This window comes from Salvia splendens, chromosome 3 (genome assembly GCF_004379255.2).
Source record: "Salvia splendens isolate huo1 chromosome 3, SspV2, whole genome shotgun sequence".
Taxonomy (NCBI): domain Eukaryota; kingdom Viridiplantae; phylum Streptophyta; class Magnoliopsida; order Lamiales; family Lamiaceae; genus Salvia; species Salvia splendens.
In genome coordinates, this window is record NC_056034.1 from 2510660 (window position 1) to 2529590 (window position 18931).

The following is an 18931-nucleotide window of genomic DNA, read 5'->3' on the forward strand; positions in this document are numbered from 1 at the left end:
CGCTGGCTGGCCGAAGAGGCAGAAACTGAACTATACCGGAGATTATAGCGGCAGCAGCGGTGGTTCGACAGACCTCCCCGAGACGGCCCAGGAGGTCCCGACTCCTCGTTCGTTCTGTCGCCGACCTCGCCCGGTTGGCCAAAGGCGGGCGCAACAGGTTGCGAGGGGGGGCACCCCGAGTTCCCAGGGGGTCCATTCGACATCCCCCCTCGGCAGGTCTACCGAGGAGCTCAAATTCTTCGCGCGCCAACAAACGCGCGCTCAAATGGTGAAGACCTTAGTCGACTTCCAAGCGGCGGTGGACCCCGAGGTGAAGGATTTTCTTCGTGTATTGCTCCAGAGCCAGCGCGAAGAATTGGAGGCGATGAGGAGGGACACCGGCGGGAATAGCCGCGGCGTAGGTGGCGACGGAGGCGGCGGCGACGACGGTGAAGAAGCGCTGGGCGACGACGGAGACGAGGACGGCGGCGATGAGTGATTTTGTATTACTTTTTAATTTTTGTACTTTTTTTTTAAAATTAATGTACCTTTTAAGTTTTAATATTATTATTCGAATTTTCCGTATTTGTCTCGTAAATTAAATTCCGTATGTTGATACGAGTGTAAATTAAATTATATAATTGTTATTAGTGATGTGGATAGGTAGTGTGAAGGCTATGTGAGGGCTATTTGATGTCCAGTTGATGTGGCAGGAGAATTGTAGTGCTGATGATGTGGCAGTGTGAAGGCTATGTGAGAGCTATTTGACGTCTAGTCTTACTGGAGATGCTCTAACGACAGTCTGAAACGCACCTGTGAAACTTCATAGCTGAATAAATTCCAAAGGAGATTTATGCTTCGCTAAATCCAAAATCGTCATCTCGAAGAAATGCAGAATCAAGACGATATTCGGAAACTCCCGATCGACATCGCTTTTGCTCGTCTCGGAGGTAAAATCATTAGTTACATTCAACTGTTAGACTCAACTTTATTTTTGAACACCATCTCTAGTTTAATTTCTCTGTTTTCTTTTTTTTTTTTCCGGAAAAACTTGAGTTGATATATTGGTTGAATTGAAGAATGGCTGGTGGATCGGAAGAGGATCCCGGCGGACTGGAGAAAGCGAATGGCGGCTGTGAGGGCGAAGATTTCCACGTCGTTTGCTGCACTGCCCAAAGACATTGATCCTTTTTTCCAAACCCTTGACCTTGAAGGTTTTAGATCGTTTCTTATTTATTTAGTTGCTTTTGATTTTTGAAACTCCAATTAAGCATTTGTGCTTGAGCGAGAGAAGGTGATGCTTGGGAAATGCTAATCGACTTATTTTTTTTCTGAAATTAATCAAGCCTGTGATTGAATATTTACCATATTTTTTTATGTGAGATTAGATTATATTTGTATAAGGATTGAAGTATGCTTGTTTAAGACTTAGGTAGTACGTATCTATGGAGGTTAGTGTTTGCAGGATTTTTTTTGAAATCGATGCTAATTGTTAAATTATGTGTAATCACAGCCGCGACTTTCTAAGTTTCTATCTCTTTGCTGTTGTGTTTTCAAAAAAATATTGTTGCTATTGTAATTATTTTTCAGGAATTGACTATTTGGAAGCAAAGAAAATATATGAAATCCTCTTACAGTCAACTCCAGAAAGCCGCAATATATTTGGTCGGCGTTCAGGGGCTGCGGTAAGATATCTAGACGTCCTCTTTGAATATATGTCTCCATTAAATCATCGTTTTTTACATTTAGTGACAAATCCCTAAATTTGACAGGGTGATTGGGAGACCATAGTGCGAGCATACGAGAAAGATCATATTTATCTTGGTGAGGCAGCTCAGATAATGGTCCAAAATGTGAATTATGAAATGTGAGATATGTTTGTAGTTTCTCTCAAAACCCAATAATATGAATCATACTTTATAACATTTTTCTTGACTGGTTGGTTCTATTTCACTTTAAAGCCCATATCAGAAGAAGCAAGTCCAAAAGAGTCAGCAACAGCTTGTGGAATTAGAGCGAAAAGAAGCTGATATAAAGCGAAATGCAGCTCTTTCGGCAGCAAAATATTCAGAGGCTTGTCAGGAGCTAGGATTGCAGGTTTTGTTTTTGTTCACTCTCTTTATATTTGTTCTTTATATTCTAAAATGCTCAGTCTGAAATCGCTAGATGAATGATGAGTCCGGTTCTGCAGGGTGTAAATGTCAGGTTAGAGTTGTTTGAAACAGCTGTAAAATCGCTTCCGAGCACTTTTTGTCAGATGTTAGAATTGTTGAACAGTGATTCCGTAACAATGGCCATTGAGTTTTACTCAACATTTGTTAAAGATGCTCATACAGAGAAGGATGTAAGAGTTTTTCTCGAATTAATTTACTACCTTTGATATTTTTTTTAGCTTATAATTCATTTGATATCCTGTTTCTGAAATATTTCTGTGCTTGCAGAAAACTCCTAGCCCTGTGTTGCCAAACTTGATAGACATTCGCCTAAATACCCCTTCTCTTACCGTTTTTGTGAGTCCTGAAGTTTTTGGTGTTGTCACCACTGAAGTAAGCAATGATGAACCTGCACTCATAGCTGCTGGGGAAGCAGATATTGCAGCTGAAAGCATTGACTGGGATATTACTTTGGGGAGCTCTGACATTGATTGGGATATTGGTGCTGTAGAAACAGAAGATAATGGAAATGGATTAGGTCCATATGAAATTGTTAGTGCTAGTGATGCTTTACCAAATTCTCCTCATGGAGATGATGCTACGACTCACCAGGTCATGGAAAACATGGAAAGCACACCTCAAGATGTCTCTCTGCCAGGTATTGATTGGGATATAAGTGTTGAGAATCCAGAGGTTGCCGGGGCTGAGGGAACTGTTGTAACAAGCACTCCCGCAGAATCTGGTCTAATCGATCATTATTCTAAAGCTGAAGCAACTACAAGTAGCCAAGAAAGGAGTCAGCTTATGGAAACAGAATACCGGAACAAGATACTTGATGACTTATTTGAGGTTTATACTGACTTAATGTTTCACCTTCCTACGCTGTGTACTATTTTGCTAAGGAAAAAACCTTCAACCTAGCAATCTATTCTCTCTTTTTTTGTTTTTGAGATATCTTGCTCTTTTTTTCTGCTTACTTATGTTTCGTCTTTCTCTTTGATACCGAGATCAGGTCAAAGCATTTTTAAACCAACGGTTGCTTGAATTAACAAATGAAGAAACCTTATCTTTACAACATCAAGTCCAAGCAGTAGCTCCCTTTGTGCTCCAGCAGTACTCTTCTGACTCTATCCGTGAGATGCTGTCAAATGTATCTTTAGCCATCTCAAACTTAACTAATAGGAAGACTCGGGACAGGATTATGATACTGAACTCTAGAAGGTATCAACAGTCTTATTCCAAATTATTTTTGCTCTCTCTCACTCTCTCTCACACACACACACGCGCACACACACACTGACCTGCCCATGTCTTGGCTAAGTTAGGTGCATGGTTTCACTGTGTTCTCATGACGTTCCAAAGATTGTGTTTTAATTTCATAGATTCAAAACTTTCATTTGGTTCTTAGTAGATTCATGATTATTGGCCAAAGTTATGTCCTAGAAAGCTTTTCTCACCTCCGTACTCTTAGATGCCCGTTCTCGTGTCTTGTTCGATGATATCACAAATAATCCTCATGGTTCTCTTAAACATCAGATTTTTGGATCGTTTGGTAACTACACTGGAGGAAAAGAAGCACCATGAATCCAAGTTAAAGGAAGGGCTGAAAGACCTTTATGCTAAACGCGTTGAGCTACAAAATTCATTATCTTCCTCATGGCCCAGACAAGTAAGTTCACTTAAAGTTCAAGTCATTCTTTTCTTTTCCACCAGCACTGTGGCTTGCTAATACATTTTTACTATCTTATTTTGCAGGAAGCAGCTCTTGTGAAAACCAGAGAGTTAAAGCAACTTTGTGAGGCTACGCTTTCAAACCTATTCGACGGAAGACCTGTCAATATCATTGGAGAGATTAACACACTGTTGAACAGTGGCTTAAATGTATAAATTCCATAAACTAGTTGCCTGTAGACTTGTAACGATAGTTATTAACAGCGGTGTTATGTTCATGATATCAAAGTGACCTTTGAATAGCCAAAACCAAAATTGATGCTATAAACTGTTTTTCGAACAAATCATTGCTCTCAAAAAGCCTTGAGACATTTCACTTTGTGAAAAGCAAGATTACACAGAGTAGTAGCTTTGTGTGGGTGATGAGCTAAAGAACTTAGAGTTGGTTGATCTAAAAGATTGTTCGAAGTCTGCCTCTGCTACATCTGCTGCGGTTGGATTCAGTAGTCGGCTTAGCGATTCCACAATTTCACCAATTTGGGGCCTGAATTCCTGCTCAGGCTGTTGTAAGAGAGAGGTGCAGGTTATTATCATCTCTTGGTTTTAACTTATAATAATGTAACGCATGTTGTCTTTTGCAATACCTGAATACACATGGATACTACATCGGCAAAACGAGAGAGAGACTTGGAGGGGATTTTATTCTTAATGGCTTGATCCACCATCTGTGCTAATGACGCGCTGTCGTGAAGCCTGGATGCAGCCCATCTCACCAGTGACTGCTCTCCTGGTGGTCGTGAACTGCGTGCACACAGAAGAAAATACTAACTCATACAATAGCAAAAAAATGGGAAAGTTGAAGTAAACAGAGGAAGAACATAGTACTTGTCAAATGGTTTTCTTCCTGTCAAAATCTCTAACAGCAGCACCCCGAAGGCATAGACATCAGCCTTCGAGTTACCAGAGCTAGGTTGTAGATTATCTGGGGCAATGTAGCCACCATCAGCAATAGCCATTTCAGAAGCCTGTGCATACATCCAAATTTCAAAATGAGAAGGCAAAGGAAGAAGAAACCGAAGTAGCAGTAATAGAAGTTGACGTGTACCTTGAGCTTAACCGTGTTCCTAGAAAGAGGCTTCAGTATGGCCAAACCACAATCACAGACATGGGGCTTGAGCTCTTCATCAAGTAAGATGTTAGCAGCTTTCAAGTTGCTATGTGGAATAGGCGGCACAAATGATGAATGCATGTAACTGACAAGCAAAAAAAGCACATTTTCTTGAGATGAACTAGATTGAAGGGTGGAAAACTCAAAATGAATAAATTTATGGCTATCTACTTACTCCAGAGCTCGCGCTACGCCAAGAGCAACCTGAAGACGGGAGCCCCAGTTCAGAGGCTTGTACGCTACACAATGCAGAGCATCGTCAAGAGTCAAGTTCTTGATAAACTCATACGCAAGGAGATGCTGGCCATGCTCCATTGAGTAACCAAGAAGAGGAACAATGTTAGGATGCTTCAAACGCGATATATTTTTTATCACATCGAAGAACTGTTGTTCTTCGATGATGGATAGAGGCACTGTCTTTATGCTCTTCACAGCCACAACCTACCAAAAGAGAATATTTATGCCACACAAAATTCTTATTTTGGATTTTCAAAACCTATGCAACTTGAATAGTGCGTATATTTACCGTGCCATCTGGAAAATGTGCTTTATAAACTGAACCAAGGGATCCTTCACCAATAAAGTGTTCTTCACCAAAGCTGTTTGTTGCTATTTGAAGCTCTGCAATAGTGTATACTCTTGGAGCAGATGCCATTCTGCTCTTTGAGAAACTTTTTGTCCTGGGCAAAATCAGTGTTCTAGTCCGAACAGCAGGCAAACGAGAGGGAGTAATCATGGGTGAAGAGCTGAATCCCGATGTGTGAGGGCTGCCTGTTCCACTCACCGATGTATAATCTGTTCCAGACGAAGCAAAACAAAAAAGGTGAGGAAAGAAAGCCATGCGAAATTGTACATAGATTGAGAAAGCATTCATAGCTCCATATCATCATTCAGATGATAAGCTGTGTTCTACAGATCATTAATATATGCAAAAAGTAATATATGAAAATAACAAGCAAGAATGATTTTACATGACATGAGCACTTTCAAAGTTGTTCCATGTTGCAGAGGATCTTATTTCCTTATATGTTTTTCTTACCTTGGAGCTTATCACTAGGAAGAGATTTCATCGAGTCTTCACGGCCTACTGAACTTCTGTTTCTTCTCATAGATGACTGTTTCCTGTGAACAATCACAAGAGCTGCACTTCCAGCAACCAGAATGATGCCACCAACTATTAGAAGTATACCAACCGCGCCCATTTTCTTCTGTTTGTGAGCTTCGTTTATTTCAAAAGGATGGTTCTCATAGGCACTGAGATTTGCTGATACTACTGCTGCTGCTGCTGCTGGTAGTGGTGGTGGTGGTGGTGGTGGACTGTCTTTCTCTTTCGGCATAGACTCAATAGGAAACTTCCAAGGAGGATAGTTTGCTTCTCTTACAAATTGATTGCCCCCAAACCTGAACAAAAAACAAAAGTCGAGTAAAAAAATTACAGAAATCAAATGTGAGCATGCTCTCTAGTTTAAGACATTTAATATACCGCAAGTTGGTGATATTTTGGAATTGTTCTGGAATAACACCACTGAAATGGTTATCTTCAATATTCCTAAAATTGGGATTAGTTAGCACACACCTAAATAAAGTGAAAAGAAATTCTCAATTTTTTATTTGATACACATACAGATCAGTGAGAGTGAGATTAGCCAAGAAAATCACTGATCCAGTAAATTGATTGTTCTGCAAAAACCTGAAGTAGTTCATGTCAGTTCCATACATTAATCAGAGTCAACAAACCGAGAAAGAAACTCACAAGCCTGTAAGGTTTGCCAGAGATTTGATCGAGACAGGTAGATCTCCGGTGAAGCTATTGAACGACAGATCCCTGGTGAAAGAACAATACATTTGTCAGAATTGAGAAACAACTTAAATAGTCATTCCCCTCGTGTTGAATGTAGCATACAATTCTTGAAGATGCTCAAGGCCAGCAAACACATTTCCTAAGGATCCAGATAGCGAATTGTGGCTCAGATTCCTACGCAGAGTAAAACAAAAGCTCAGTAACATACAGAAGGTTTGGAATCCTGAGAACTAATCCTATTAAAGAAAGAGGGCTTCTTACAGATGTCGGATGTGTTTCATCTGCTCTATCGAGTATGGAAAGCTCTGATTGAATTTGTTCTCAGCAAAGTTTCTGATATGCATTAAACAGAGCCAAAACAGTCATTACTCTAAAATTGTTAAGCAAATGGTCATAGTTCTTGCACGAAGGAGATAATTTGAGTATCTTACAAGTGTGTGAGGTTAGGAGGTAAACTGTAGGGGATTGATCCTTGAATGTCATTTGAACTAAGGTCCCTAATAAAATTATTTAAGAGGTTACATGGCAGGGCTTGACAACATCAAAGAATACAAAAAAAATAACAGAATTTTCTTACAATTTTTTCAGACTTAAGAGATCAGAGAGCTCAAATTCAATGTTACCAGTTAGCCGCATCCCATGAAGTTTACTGCAAAAATGAACAAAAATAAGAAGTTATCATAGTCAATCTGTAAGAAGAATGTATTTCAATATTTCATCATATGGATTATGAAGAACAACAGTTCGATAATTGATGATCCGATGCAGTGAACTCCAGTCCAAAGTTCTGCACAAGGGTCTCCACTCTCTTCTTTCCAAAGCTCCAGCTGCTTCGGCTTGTTAAGTGACCTGTACAGATTTTGAAGAGCTTGAACTGCATAACACGAGTCCGTTTATCAGTTTTTTTTTTCCAAAAGCAGAACAAGTAAGAAGATTGTACATTATGTAACAAGTAAAAAAAATGTTTCAACTTCATTAACTTGAAGGAAATTCAAGAATGGCCCAAATTATGGAAAAAACTTCTCGAACCAACTTTCATGAATTCTTCCTAAGTTAAGACTATAAGCACAATCGTTTTCCTTTTATCAGCAGAAAAGTTCAACAAAATCGGTGTATAAATTAAGCGATCAACTGTAATTCGAAATTGAAGACTAGTTACCCTCGAAAAAATCAGTGATTGCCCAAGACTCAAGTCCCATAATCACCAAATAGAAACCCAGAATCAGCAAGAACAGATTCTTAGCCATATTTGTCAAAAAAATATTCTGTAAAAATAGCGAAAACAAGAAATGATGAGTATAATAATTAAGGAAAGCATAAAGTAAGTATTAAACCCGAAACACTCGATTAAGCTTCGCATAATCCCAAATGTGAAAATCAAGAAAAGTATTTGGAACAATATTCTGCGCTGAAAACTTGAATACCAAGTAAAAATTTGAAGTTTGTAAGAGCATTATACTATAAGTTTGAAATTCTTGCGCAACAAAATCGCGAATTCATAATAGACATACAGAATAGCAACTATTCACATCGCTGATATACACGGATTTGGTGTGGCATGCGAAAATGGGTTACAGAAAAACTCTTTCAAGAACCTGGAAAATGTCTTCGCAAACACAATCAATCAATCTGTATCGATGTTCGCAATGCATGCAAATGTATGTAGCACACTATCTCGGTTAATTGCAGAGAATCATGGCTTGGATTACCTCTGGAGAGAGAGAGAGAGAGAGAGAGTTGATGGTAATTGGTGAGTGTGAGTGAATACAATAAGAAGCTGGAATGTGAAAATGCAACGACTCGATTCAGTTATGTAGTTAGAAGAAGCGCGTGCGCTCCACGTGCTCGTAAGTGCATTTTACGAATAATTATACGTTGGAAATGACGGAACTAGCCCTGTAAAGTTTTATGCGTACTCTATTTTCATGAATTCTGTATATATACCAAGACCAATATCATACTACTTATATCTATGGGGGAAAAATTTTGTATTCAAATAGAAGAAACTGGAGGATTTTAAGCTGAAATCAGTTTGGTTTCTCTAGTTTTGAAGTCTTTTTCTACTTGGAAAAAGAATGAAAGAGTGATACTCCATTACACAAGATGAACTTCAAAAAAACAATGAGAATGCATTTGCTGTTATGTTTTTTGTACACACAGACTGTGTATGCTATCAAGTCTAAGTTATGATTCTTGAGACTTGAGAGGGTCTTTCTGCATTTCAACAACTACAGGCACCAGTTCAGAATTGATCTACAATAATCTTATTGCTACTGTAGTGGATGGGATAGCTTTCATGAATCTAAGTCTGTGAGATCCGTCAATGGTCTGTTTCATTCTGAGATTAGTAAAGAATATATACGAGTTGAGACAACTACTTTGAAGAAAAGTAGTAAATAGTTAATCATCGTCATAGCATGAAAAAACAAATGCAAGCATGTGTCTTTTACAGAGGTACAAACAGCAAACACAAAAGAACATCAATCACATGTTCTACAAGTTCCACGTCGATTATTGTAGGCATAAGATCTTCGACTGAGTTCGGGTTTAAAGTGACCAATTCATATGCTGGAGGGAAGCGTCATACCCCCTTGAATGAACGAGGTCATGGAAGTACACATCACTTGGCTGACCCAAGCCGAGCTCCCCGATGAACTCGTTGCTGGCACCATGAGTGGTATGTCCGTGACCAAGATTGGGTGGCATCTCGTGGTCGCATGCGAATGGAGCACCATGAATATTGATGGATGGATGAACCATAGGTGGCGCACCATCATTCCCGGGAAAGTTACTAGCTATGAGGCTGGTGGACCGGGTTCTTGATGCCCACGGCTGAGTTGACAGAAGAGAGAGAGCTTTGGTAGAGTCTGAGTCCCCACCGAAACATCCTTGTGAGGATGCTCCGGGACCAGAATAACTGGGCCTTGGCGTTGTACCTTGCAGTTGATCATACAGGGGGCCCTGCGACTGTGAGCTGCTCTGCAGCGGAAGATGGTACTTTCCTGTGATGGAAGCTTGACTTTCCATTACTCGTTTGGACGATGTATCCGGCCATGAATCTCGTCCATTGAGAGCTGCATAGCTGCTGAATTCCATCACAAAGCCTCCAGATTTGCTATGGTCTTGTCACATGAAAAATAGTACCACAAATTTAAGATGAGAGAAAGAGAGAGAGACAGGATGTTTAGTTCAGTAATGCCTAACCAAAATTATATGTAGAGAGGCTTCCATAGCGAGGAGACAACAGAGATCCTGCTGGCGGCTTTCTCCTACGCTCATTATGCTCGGCTAGGCGCCTCCGGCAACTCCGCTTTCCTAGGTCGAATTCTGGTAACAGATGAAATCTGGAACAAGGCTAACAATAAGCTATTATTATTACAGCAACATCTGAAGGTTTGTCTTATCCAACATTAGAAACTAAGGTGGATAGGTTAGAATAAGTGATGCCTAGTTGCAACTTTACCAAATTCTTCAGCCTGTCTCTTTAAAATTAACAATCCCAGTTACAGTTAAAGCTATTTCTTTGTTACAGCAATTAATCTTCTATTAGTACAAAGTTTATTGCAAACTAGTCACAGCCTTGTTTCAAATTTTCATTCTATATTTGCCTTAGAAGATCGATAACACACAGCCCTCTTCTTTATATCAGCAATAATACCAACTGTAATGAATGGCCTCCAGCAAGTACCTGGAAAGGATCTCCCACGATCGACTAGTCACCAACTCTTTTTTTAAAGTTAAACTCAAACTTCAAATAGTTGGGTGTATCTCAACCAGAACAACTCTCTCCCCACATTGAACTTTGCAACCAAGTTTCGCAGAGGCACCACTCTTTGATCTCATTTTAGCATGATCTTTTTTCATAAGTTTAACCAACTGCCTCATATCATTTCACAGAAAATCAGAAGTGAAACTATCAAGGCTTAGACAATCAGATTATATCTACAAAGAATTAGCTACAAATTACAATATCCAATTTTCTTTAGAAAACTTGATTAGCTGGAAATGGCTGCTTTAATCAAGGATAGGAGAACAAGTACTAAATCATTAAGAGGTTTACAGCCTCCAATCTAGCTTCTATAAATATTTGCTTACCTAAAAAACTATCAAGAGAAAATAATTTTCTACCAAACTCAAGTTGGCTTTCTTCAATTATTGCTGTTGAGTTAAACCAAATATAATCAAGTCCATTTATACTTGACAAGTTGTGTGATGAATGTGCTAGAGCATATTTCCTAACATACTTGCTGAAAAATACAAACATTTTTTAAACCAATTATTTGGTGTAGCTACCTCATTTCTTGTCTCTTTTGGAAGCATGTATACATAGATGGCAAGTCTCATTTAGAAGCCCTCAGACATCAGTATCAAAAGTAACACAAGAATTAACTACACCACATGCCCAAACAAAATAAATGAAAAGGAAAGCACCATGTACAGTAGCAAAGCCCCATCAACATCAAGAAACCAAAGACATAAAGCAATGGAAAAGACATCACCATCAAATATAAGAACACATACAAAAAAAACTAAAAAGGCACTAAATTAACTATTTTGTGCACAGTTTGAGAGAGAGAGAGAGAAAGGGGTGACCTGCTGCACTGTTGACAAAACCTTTGCTCAAGGCCAGCAACAATGACCCTAGGAGATTTGGAATGCATTCCACAGACTTTGTGCCTTGAGTAGTAAGGCTTAGCATCACTCAGATCTACTCTGCACCCCTCCACCTGACACATAGGCGGCTGCTCCACCGCAGTCCTCCCCTTCTTGGCCGGTGACGGAGGCAGAGGAGGCGCGCCGCCGCTCTTTGGAAAGTAGATTTTCTTGCCAAACTTCAAGCCATTGAGGGAGTCCGGGCCAGGGGAGGAAGAGGAGGAGGAAGAAGAAGGAGAAGGAGAAGAAGAAGAGCCCTTTTCCATTCTTGTTGTCTAGAACTCATCCATCTAAATCAGATTCCGCCCACATGCATTATTTTTAAATGGAAAGGGGTCTCAGTTTTGTATATATAAACAAATAAAAATGGGATCTTTCAAGTAAAAGTGGGTTCTTTTTTGGGTATTCTCCCAAAAATATTTGAAAAGCTAAAAAATTGAAAAGAAGGAACAAAACAAAAACACACGCACTGATACACACATGCAGAAATCTTTTCAACATTGACCCTAATTGAAAAGCTTTTAAGCAAAGAGAGTTCAGAAACAGAGGGGTGGAGGAGTTGAAGGCTCCTTTGTTTTTCTTAAGCTAATTAATGGCGCAAAGAAAAATATCGACGTGAGAGAGAGAGAGAGAGTGGAGAGAATGGCGAACCTGACAATAGGCCATCACGCCAGCTTGAGATGTATGGATTTCTGGAGCAGTGTTTTGAACTTTGAAGAACTTCTGTCAAAATAATGGAGGCAGCGCTATGTGGAGAGAGCTCTCGGTAGCTGTATGGAGTATATACTGTATTGTTCGTGATTAGTGTACCATTAATAATTTTAAAATATGCAGAAAGCTTTTTAAAAATATAGGGAGTACAAAATAATGAGTGAATTATTTTTTAATAAAACAGTACGAAAAATATTTACATTATTTTTTATTTTAGTCTTTCTTCCAAAATTATTCTCACTTTTCTTTATGAAAATTTTCTTATTCTTTATCACCTTACTTACTTTTTTTCTTTTATACTAATATTTTATCAATTACGGTTTAAAATAGTAAAATATTGGAATCATTTCTTTAAGAGTGAACTACACTCATAGTCCATGATCTTGTCGAAAAATGCACCAATGGTCCCTAAAATTTTTTTATATCATTTTTGGTACGATAAGAGTAAAGTAACCCTAGGCACCACTAGTGTGAATAATTAAAAGTCTTATTTAAAAGTCTGGGGCATTTTGGACCTTTCTACTCTTTAAATTTTTTTCATTTTTTCTTCCATCACCATTTTTTTTATGAACTCAATTATACTTTCATTCAAATAATATTTGATGCTTTATGATTTCAAAATTTTAAATAAGAAATCAAATGTTTTAATTATGCTTTATTTATTTTTAAAATTAAATATTATTTATTATATAGCTTAATCTGTATGTTTGCAAAGAAAAAATTATATTTAATAGTAATATTTTTAATATAAATATTAAAGTTAATTATTGAAAATTCTTTGTGGGATTTATTTTTACTTTAATTTTTAAAATTTGAGAAGAAAAAATATTATAGTTAATTATAGTAAGTTTTTATTTAAAAATATTGCTTAAATATTTAAATGTTACTGTACTTAAGTGAAAAATAAATATTTTTATTACGTTAATTAAAATATAGTATAGTGAAAAATATTTTTTAAATATAATAATTAAAATTTAAGTGAATTATATCTAACGTAAATTAAAGCGAACTCTTGCAAGTAAATTTTTTTTACTAAAAATATTAAAGTGAACTATAGTAATTTTTCTTTATAAAGCTTTATCTATTATTCAAGTAATTATTTAAAAAATTTAAGTGAATTAATTCAAAAGAAAATATTTTTTGTTGTAAAAGGTGTTTTTATGTATGTCCAAAATAATTGCATGATTGAAGAGGTACCAAAACTGTAATTTCTAGATACCGAAAAATGCCCTCCGTGGCATTTAGGAGATTTTTTTGAATGCAGAGGGGTATAAAGGACTGATATGTACCAAAAATGTAATTTTTATGGATCAAATATGCTATAAAAAAATTTTAGGGACCATTGGTGCATTTTTCGACAAGATCATGGACTATAAGTGTAGTTCACTCTTTATTTAAAACAGTATTAATTAAATAATTCCTTTGTTTCTTAAAAATAGACACTTTTAGACGACACAAATTATAATATGAAGTTGACAAAGTATGACAGAGAAAGAGAAAAATATTTGAAATAGTGTTAGTGGATTATGAAACTCAACTTATTTGAAAATCACCAATGATAAAATGTAAATTAAGAAAATTTATTTTTCATTTACCTCTTAAAAAAATTAAATATACATTTCCAAATGAAGAAGTAAATTGAAAAATGTATACAAAAATAATTGTCATACTTACCTTTCCCTTTTGTGTGGAAAAAAGGTAAACTAAAGATATCTGTTTAAAATTGAAAAAAGTATTGTACCTTTGCAAATACTATTTCGGTTGGAAGAGAAGTTTTTATGAAGAATAGGTAAATATGGATACGATAGTTATATCTCTTTAGTTCTCTATTCACCTCCTCTCTTGGAGATGTTTTTAATAATGTAATGTGTGGTGAAAACAATTTTAAAAATAAAAAGTAAATAACTTTATGAGACAAACTAAAATGGGACTATTTTTTAAAAATGATTCAGTCATATTTTGGCTTATGCACAGAAATCAACAAAATATTACAAATAAGATTTTAAAATATTTTGTCGTTGCAAAAATTTAGAAAAATATTAAAATTCATATAGTTTTTACAAATGAATTTTAAAGTTACTTGCCAAAATTTAACAAAAAATGACATATATCCCCGACAATTTGGCCTTAAATTAAAAAACTAAATATTGTTCTATTTTCAGACCATAATTTAAATGCAACAAACAACTTCATAAAAACGAGTTTTACATTATAATCGTTTTTGGTTATGCTATCTCTTTAATCGTTTTGACAATCTGATTTATTCTATCTTAATATCGAGGTGTTTATTTGTAATCTACTAATCTTTACTTGATAGTTCATCGTCTAAACACAGCAACTAAAATTGCCAACTTTCACAAAAATAGTTGTACTTTTTATCTACTAGTAGTGATTCTAGTGAACCAATTTCTCTTGATATGACTACTTTTATTGGTGCAGCTCATCTCCGCACGGACAAAATTTTACTAATCTTGATTAAATTATAGGTAAATCACATTTACAAGTTCTCGTACTAATACATTCACTACAAAAAAAAACATGAAAATTCTTCTAAAATCACTCATGCATCTAAAAAGGGTGATATGCAGCAATCGATGATAGAAAACGTATTGTCCACAAAAATTCAAAACATATCCACTAATAATGCTCGAACACTACTATTACTATAGTTATTACATAAGGGTAGTCTATTTTACTAAACCTGAAAAGTACAAAACATCTCTTAGAGCATGCGCAGCGGTGGCGTCCGTCGCCACCGCCGTCCGCGCCGCTGGCACGGACGCCATCCGCCGCCGCTGCGCTCGCGCCGCTGGCACGGCGCTGCTCGATGTATCGAGCACATCCGTGCCAGCGGACGCACACGTGGCGGCACGGGATTGGGCAACGGCGTAGCCGTTCCATTCAAACTTTTTTTTTAAAAAAAATCGGTATTTAATTATAAATAATGCTAAAAAATAAAAAAAATATATTTTCCAAATCCCAAAAATATGGCCGTTTTTTTCCCGTTTTTTCTGATTTTTTTTATTTTTTTTTATTTTTTTTCCCAAAATCATCTATAAATACACACATTCATCACTCATTTATCACATCAATTCATCTCTCATTCATCTCTCATTCATAATTCTTATACAAACTATCAACACATTCAACCTTCACTCAAAACATCAAATGGATTTCACGACGGTTGGCCAGAGGATCGAGACAAGACACACAATGCGCGATACTCGAATCCACAATCAACTACAAGAAGACCTAATCAACCACATGTGGGCGAAATTCGGCAACGAGTAGTGGTTTTTTTAATTTTTAGGATTTTAATTATGTAATTTTTAATTTTTAGGATTTTAATTATGTAATTTTTCATTTTTAGGATTTTAATTATGTAATGTTTAATTTTATTTGTCATTTGTAATATTTATTGTGGTTTTTAAATGAATTTTAATATTATGGAAATGTTATTGTTTAATTGAATTTTAAATTAATTGTGCTCGTCCTTGCGGAAGAGCACAGTTGTGGGTGTTGTGCTCTTGCCAGAGAGCAGGCATGAATAGTACCGCCCGGGCCCACAACCGTGCCGCTGGCAAGAGCAATGTTGTGGATGCTCTTATAGAAAATCGTTAGTCTTGCCGTTGAAACAGGATCAAAATCCAACATCATGCTCCAATAATCCTTTTGAATGATTTTTTTTGGTGTACTAAGAACATCTGCATCAGTGCTCTTAGCTAAGAGCAGGCGCCGTACCGTCGGCGCAGCGAGACCCCTGCTAGCCGCTGTGCTCTTGCCGACGGCACGACCCTGCTCTTAGCTAAGAGCACCCGAAGAGCAGGGCGACGTGCCGGGCTTTGATTCGCCAACAGAATTTCCATTGGAATTTTCTTTAAATCGAAAATAATCCCAAAAAAAAAATTGGATTCCCAAAAATATAGCCTATTATTACCGTTTTTTTGAATTTTTTATATTTTTTTAAATAAAAAATTTATCCCAAAATCATCTATAAATACACACATTAATCATCCATTTTTTACATCAAATTATCTCTCACTCATACTTCTCTCATATTTTTTCATACAACTCTCCTACATCTTCCTTTCTCACTCAAACACTCTCTAAATTCAAAAATGGATCCGAACGAGATCATTGCGGAAACAGAGCGCGAAGAACAAGAATATTATCAACAATATTGTGCCGCCTATGAAACCTATGTCGCCGCCGCTGCCCCCGCCCCTCCTCCTCGACCAACGAGATCAAATCGCCGCTACATCCCTCGTGACCGGGAGGGAGCCCACGAAAGGCTCGTTCACGACTATTTTTCCGACGAGCCACGGTTTCCGGAAGATTACTTCCGGCGCAGTTTCCGCATGTCAAAACGCTTATTTTTGCATATTGTCAACACATTGTCCGCCCGTGTTGAATACCTCCAATCACGTACAGACGCAACCGGTCGGCAAAGTCTCTCGGCTTTGCAGAAGTGTACTTGTGCCATCCGACAACTTACTACCGGGCAAACGGTTGATATATTCGACGAGTATTTGCATGTGAGAGAGTCAACTGGAATCCTATGCCTCAAAAATTTTTGCACCGCCGTTCGTTCTGCTTTCGGCGAGGAATTCCTTTGGGCACCCACCACCGAAGATTGTCAATGGTTGCTTCATCTTCACGAAACAATCCACGAATTTCCCGGTATGCTTAGTAGCATTGATTGCATGCATTGGAGGTGGAAGAATTGCCCGAATGCTTGGAGGGGGCAACGCTTAAGCGGCCCAACGCTCATCCTTGAAACGGTCGCCGACTACTGCCTATGGATTTGGCATGCATATTTCGGCTCGGCCGAATCCAACAACGACTTGAACGTGCTCTATTCTTCACCCCTCTTCAATGATCTTTTGAATGGTTTAGCACTGGTGATCGACTTCACCGTCAAAGGAAATCCATACCACATGGGGTACTATCTCACCGATGGTATCTACCCAAGGTGGCTGACTTTCATGAAGACGCTCAACATGCCGCAAGACCCGAAACGGGTTCTTTATGCGCAGCGTCAAGAGGCTGCTCGGAAAGACGTCGAAAGAGCTTTTGAGGTCCTTCAAGCCCGATTCAACATTGTCAAGACCCCGTCCCGGCTGTGGTACACAAAGAATATTGCCGACATCATGTACACGTGTATTATCTTGCACAACATGGTTATAGCTGACGAAGGACCGAGGGCGACTAACTTTTCCGACGAGGATGAAGCCGGAAACTGAACTGCAAGGCCACCCGCACGTCGAAGTGTGCATGCGATGGTGCGCGAGAGGATCGAAAGAAGATTGACAATGCACGAGACCAAAGCCCACATTGAGTTACAAGAAGATCTAATCAAACACATTTGGGCGAAATTCGGCCACGAGTAGTGGGTTTTTTAATTTTATGAATTTAATTATGTAATTTTTAATTTTTAGGATTTTAATTATGTAATTTTTAATTTTTTTAGTAATTTATAATAGTATTTCAAGTATTTTTAATGCTTTTTAATATTATGGAAATGCATTTTTAATTGCCCAATGTGGATGCTCTAATACTATGTCAGAATAACTTTTTTTCTTTCCTATTTTGGAATGCAGAGCAGAGCGCATGATGTTCGTGTTGGGCTTCCTTCTTTCTTAATGTCCATGTTGATTTTAATTACAAAGATTATAGATGACTATGTATAAATCCACCCAAATTACTCCCTATCATACAGATGATTTTGTTATAGTACAAATTTATATTGCAAGCTTGAAATGGATCAATACATAATTAATTGTTGAATCTTCCATTTTCCAAAAGTAAAGGCCCACTTTCATTATAGCAGGTCCAAATTTATGCATTTCTTTTTTCCTTTTTTCACTTATTTCCCCCTTTTTATAAGTAGGGAACATTACTTTGTAGAACGATATAGTAGTGGTAAAATAGGAGGATATATATTATTGTATGGCATGCAAAAATAGCCGCAGCAGGAATCATGTCCTAAACTCCTAATCAAGAAAACTAGACAGCAGAGAATCACAGAATTGGAATGAATATATACTCACATCAGCAGCATCTGATATATAGCTAGCTTCCAACTTTCTAGTAGTTCACAGATGAAGAATGACTGCAATATCAAACGGAATGAGTACGACTCCAAGCAGACGAGCATCAAAACTTGATCATAAACACATCCAATCAATAACCTAATCAGGTTTCACCACATCTCCTTCAAAATTTTCAGGCCAGGCATGGATCATGAATCTTACAACATATTCAAAGGAAAGATTTAAAATGTACAAAATGTTCATTTCAGTGTCAAGCATGCAACAGGAGATGAATAGTTAGACCTGAAAATATCTTGTATCTTCTCTTATAACCCTCAACCATACACCAGCACAAAAATGTTCCAAGATAACCATATCTAATATGAGCATCTTCAGAAGTCAAGATATTAAATCAATTCAAGCAAATAAGTATAAGAGTCAAACCAAAAATGGATGCAAATTCCAAAACACAGCTTACTCAGAGAGGAACACTACCTCATATACTTACCAGGTAGGTTAAGAAACGGTTGCAAGAAATCACGTATACATATAATCAGAATAGAGCTTCCTTCCTTTTACATTGAGATTCATTCTGTAGAATAATAGAACTACTAATAAGCACAAGAATGCTATATGGTGGGGTGAAAAGGTCAAAATTTTACCAGAACTTTATGTAGAGTCGACCATGGAGAATTCAGCCAATCACTTCTCCTCCTTCCTCTAATCACCCTATAATTGAACTTCTGCACACTTTATAGTTAAA

General features: G+C 37.5%; 3 protein-coding genes across 8 annotated transcripts; 1 reads left to right on the forward strand and 2 right to left on the reverse strand.

Annotated features, from left to right (window-relative positions):
- Positions 1-770: 770 nt before the first annotated feature.
- On the forward strand, positions 771-4147 carry LOC121794321 (CDK5RAP3-like protein). The gene is made up of 10 exons (XM_042192437.1): positions 771-929; positions 1059-1193; positions 1570-1664; positions 1752-1846; positions 1941-2076; positions 2171-2323; positions 2421-2981; positions 3145-3353; positions 3669-3801; positions 3888-4147. The coding sequence occupies exons 1-10, from the start codon at positions 869-871 to the stop codon at positions 4017-4019; spliced, it is 1710 nt and encodes a 569-aa protein (XP_042048371.1). The 5' UTR covers positions 771-868; the 3' UTR covers positions 4020-4147.
- LOC121794319 (protein STRUBBELIG-RECEPTOR FAMILY 2-like) lies at positions 4135-8537 on the reverse strand. 5 transcript variants are annotated; one of them, XM_042192431.1, is made up of 17 exons: positions 8482-8537; positions 7932-8037; positions 7514-7646; positions 7350-7421; positions 7204-7269; positions 7034-7105; positions 6875-6946; positions 6725-6796; positions 6596-6661; positions 6455-6520; positions 6011-6372; positions 5498-5766; positions 5147-5412; positions 4909-5056; positions 4689-4828; positions 4448-4604; positions 4135-4364 (listed from the first exon to the last, which is right to left on the reverse strand). In XM_042192431.1, the coding sequence occupies exons 2-17, from the start codon at positions 8017-8019 to the stop codon at positions 4197-4199; spliced, it is 2217 nt and encodes a 738-aa protein (XP_042048365.1). In that variant the 5' UTR covers positions 8020-8037; positions 8482-8537; the 3' UTR covers positions 4135-4196. The 5 variants fall into 5 exon arrangements, with proteins under 5 accessions (XP_042048365.1, XP_042048364.1, XP_042048369.1 ...); XM_042192430.1 differs by lacking the exon at positions 8482-8537 and adding an exon at positions 8368-8469; XM_042192435.1 differs by lacking the exons at positions 7932-8037; positions 8482-8537 and adding an exon at positions 8368-8437.
- Positions 8538-9150: 613 nt separating this feature from the next.
- On the reverse strand, positions 9151-12224 carry LOC121794324 (squamosa promoter-binding-like protein 17). 2 transcript variants are annotated; one of them, XM_042192442.1, is made up of 4 exons: positions 12077-12224; positions 11366-11715; positions 9977-10116; positions 9151-9894 (listed from the first exon to the last, which is right to left on the reverse strand). In XM_042192442.1, exons 2-4 carry the CDS (start codon positions 11689-11691, stop codon positions 9320-9322), a joined length of 1041 nt encoding a protein of 346 aa, XP_042048376.1. In that variant the 5' UTR covers positions 11692-11715; positions 12077-12224; the 3' UTR covers positions 9151-9319. The 2 variants fall into 2 exon arrangements, with proteins under 2 accessions (XP_042048376.1, XP_042048377.1); XM_042192443.1 differs by lacking the exon at positions 12077-12224 and having other exon boundaries at positions 11366-12062.
- Positions 12225-18931: the final 6707 nt, after the last annotated feature.

Bases quoted from the DNA above. Each gene is read 5' to 3' on its own strand.
- LOC121794321 (XM_042192437.1), top strand. From the start codon at position 869: ATGCAGAATCAAGACGATATTCGGAAACTCCCGATCGACATCGCTTTT. The intron at 1,194-1,569 runs GTTTTAGATCGT...ATTATTTTTCAG, and splicing joins CCAAACCCTTGACCTTGAAG to GAATTGACTATTTGGAAGCA. The intron at 2,324-2,420 runs GTAAGAGTTTTT...CTGTGCTTGCAG, and splicing joins ATGCTCATACAGAGAAGGAT to AAAACTCCTAGCCCTGTGTT.
- LOC121794324 (XM_042192442.1), bottom strand. From the start codon at position 11,691: ATGGAAAAGGGCTCTTCTTCTTCTCCTTCTCCTTCTTCTTCCTCCTCC. The intron at 10,117-11,365 runs GTCACCCCTTTC...GCCTTGTTCCAG, and splicing joins TTTTGTCAACAGTGCAGCAG to ATTTCATCTGTTACCAGAAT. The intron at 9,895-9,976 runs GTTAGGCATTAC...TCATGTGACAAG, and splicing joins CCTCTCTACATATAATTTTG to ACCATAGCAAATCTGGAGGC.
- LOC121794319 (XM_042192430.1), bottom strand. From the start codon at position 8,424: ATGCATTGCGAACATCGATACAGATTGATTGATTGTGTTTGCGAAGAC. The intron at 6,521-6,595 runs GTATGTGTATCA...TCCCAATTTTAG, and splicing joins AATCTCACTCTCACTGATCT to GAATATTGAAGATAACCATT. The intron at 4,605-4,688 runs GTACTATGTTCT...GTGTGCACGCAG, and splicing joins GGAAGAAAACCATTTGACAA to TTCACGACCACCAGGAGAGC.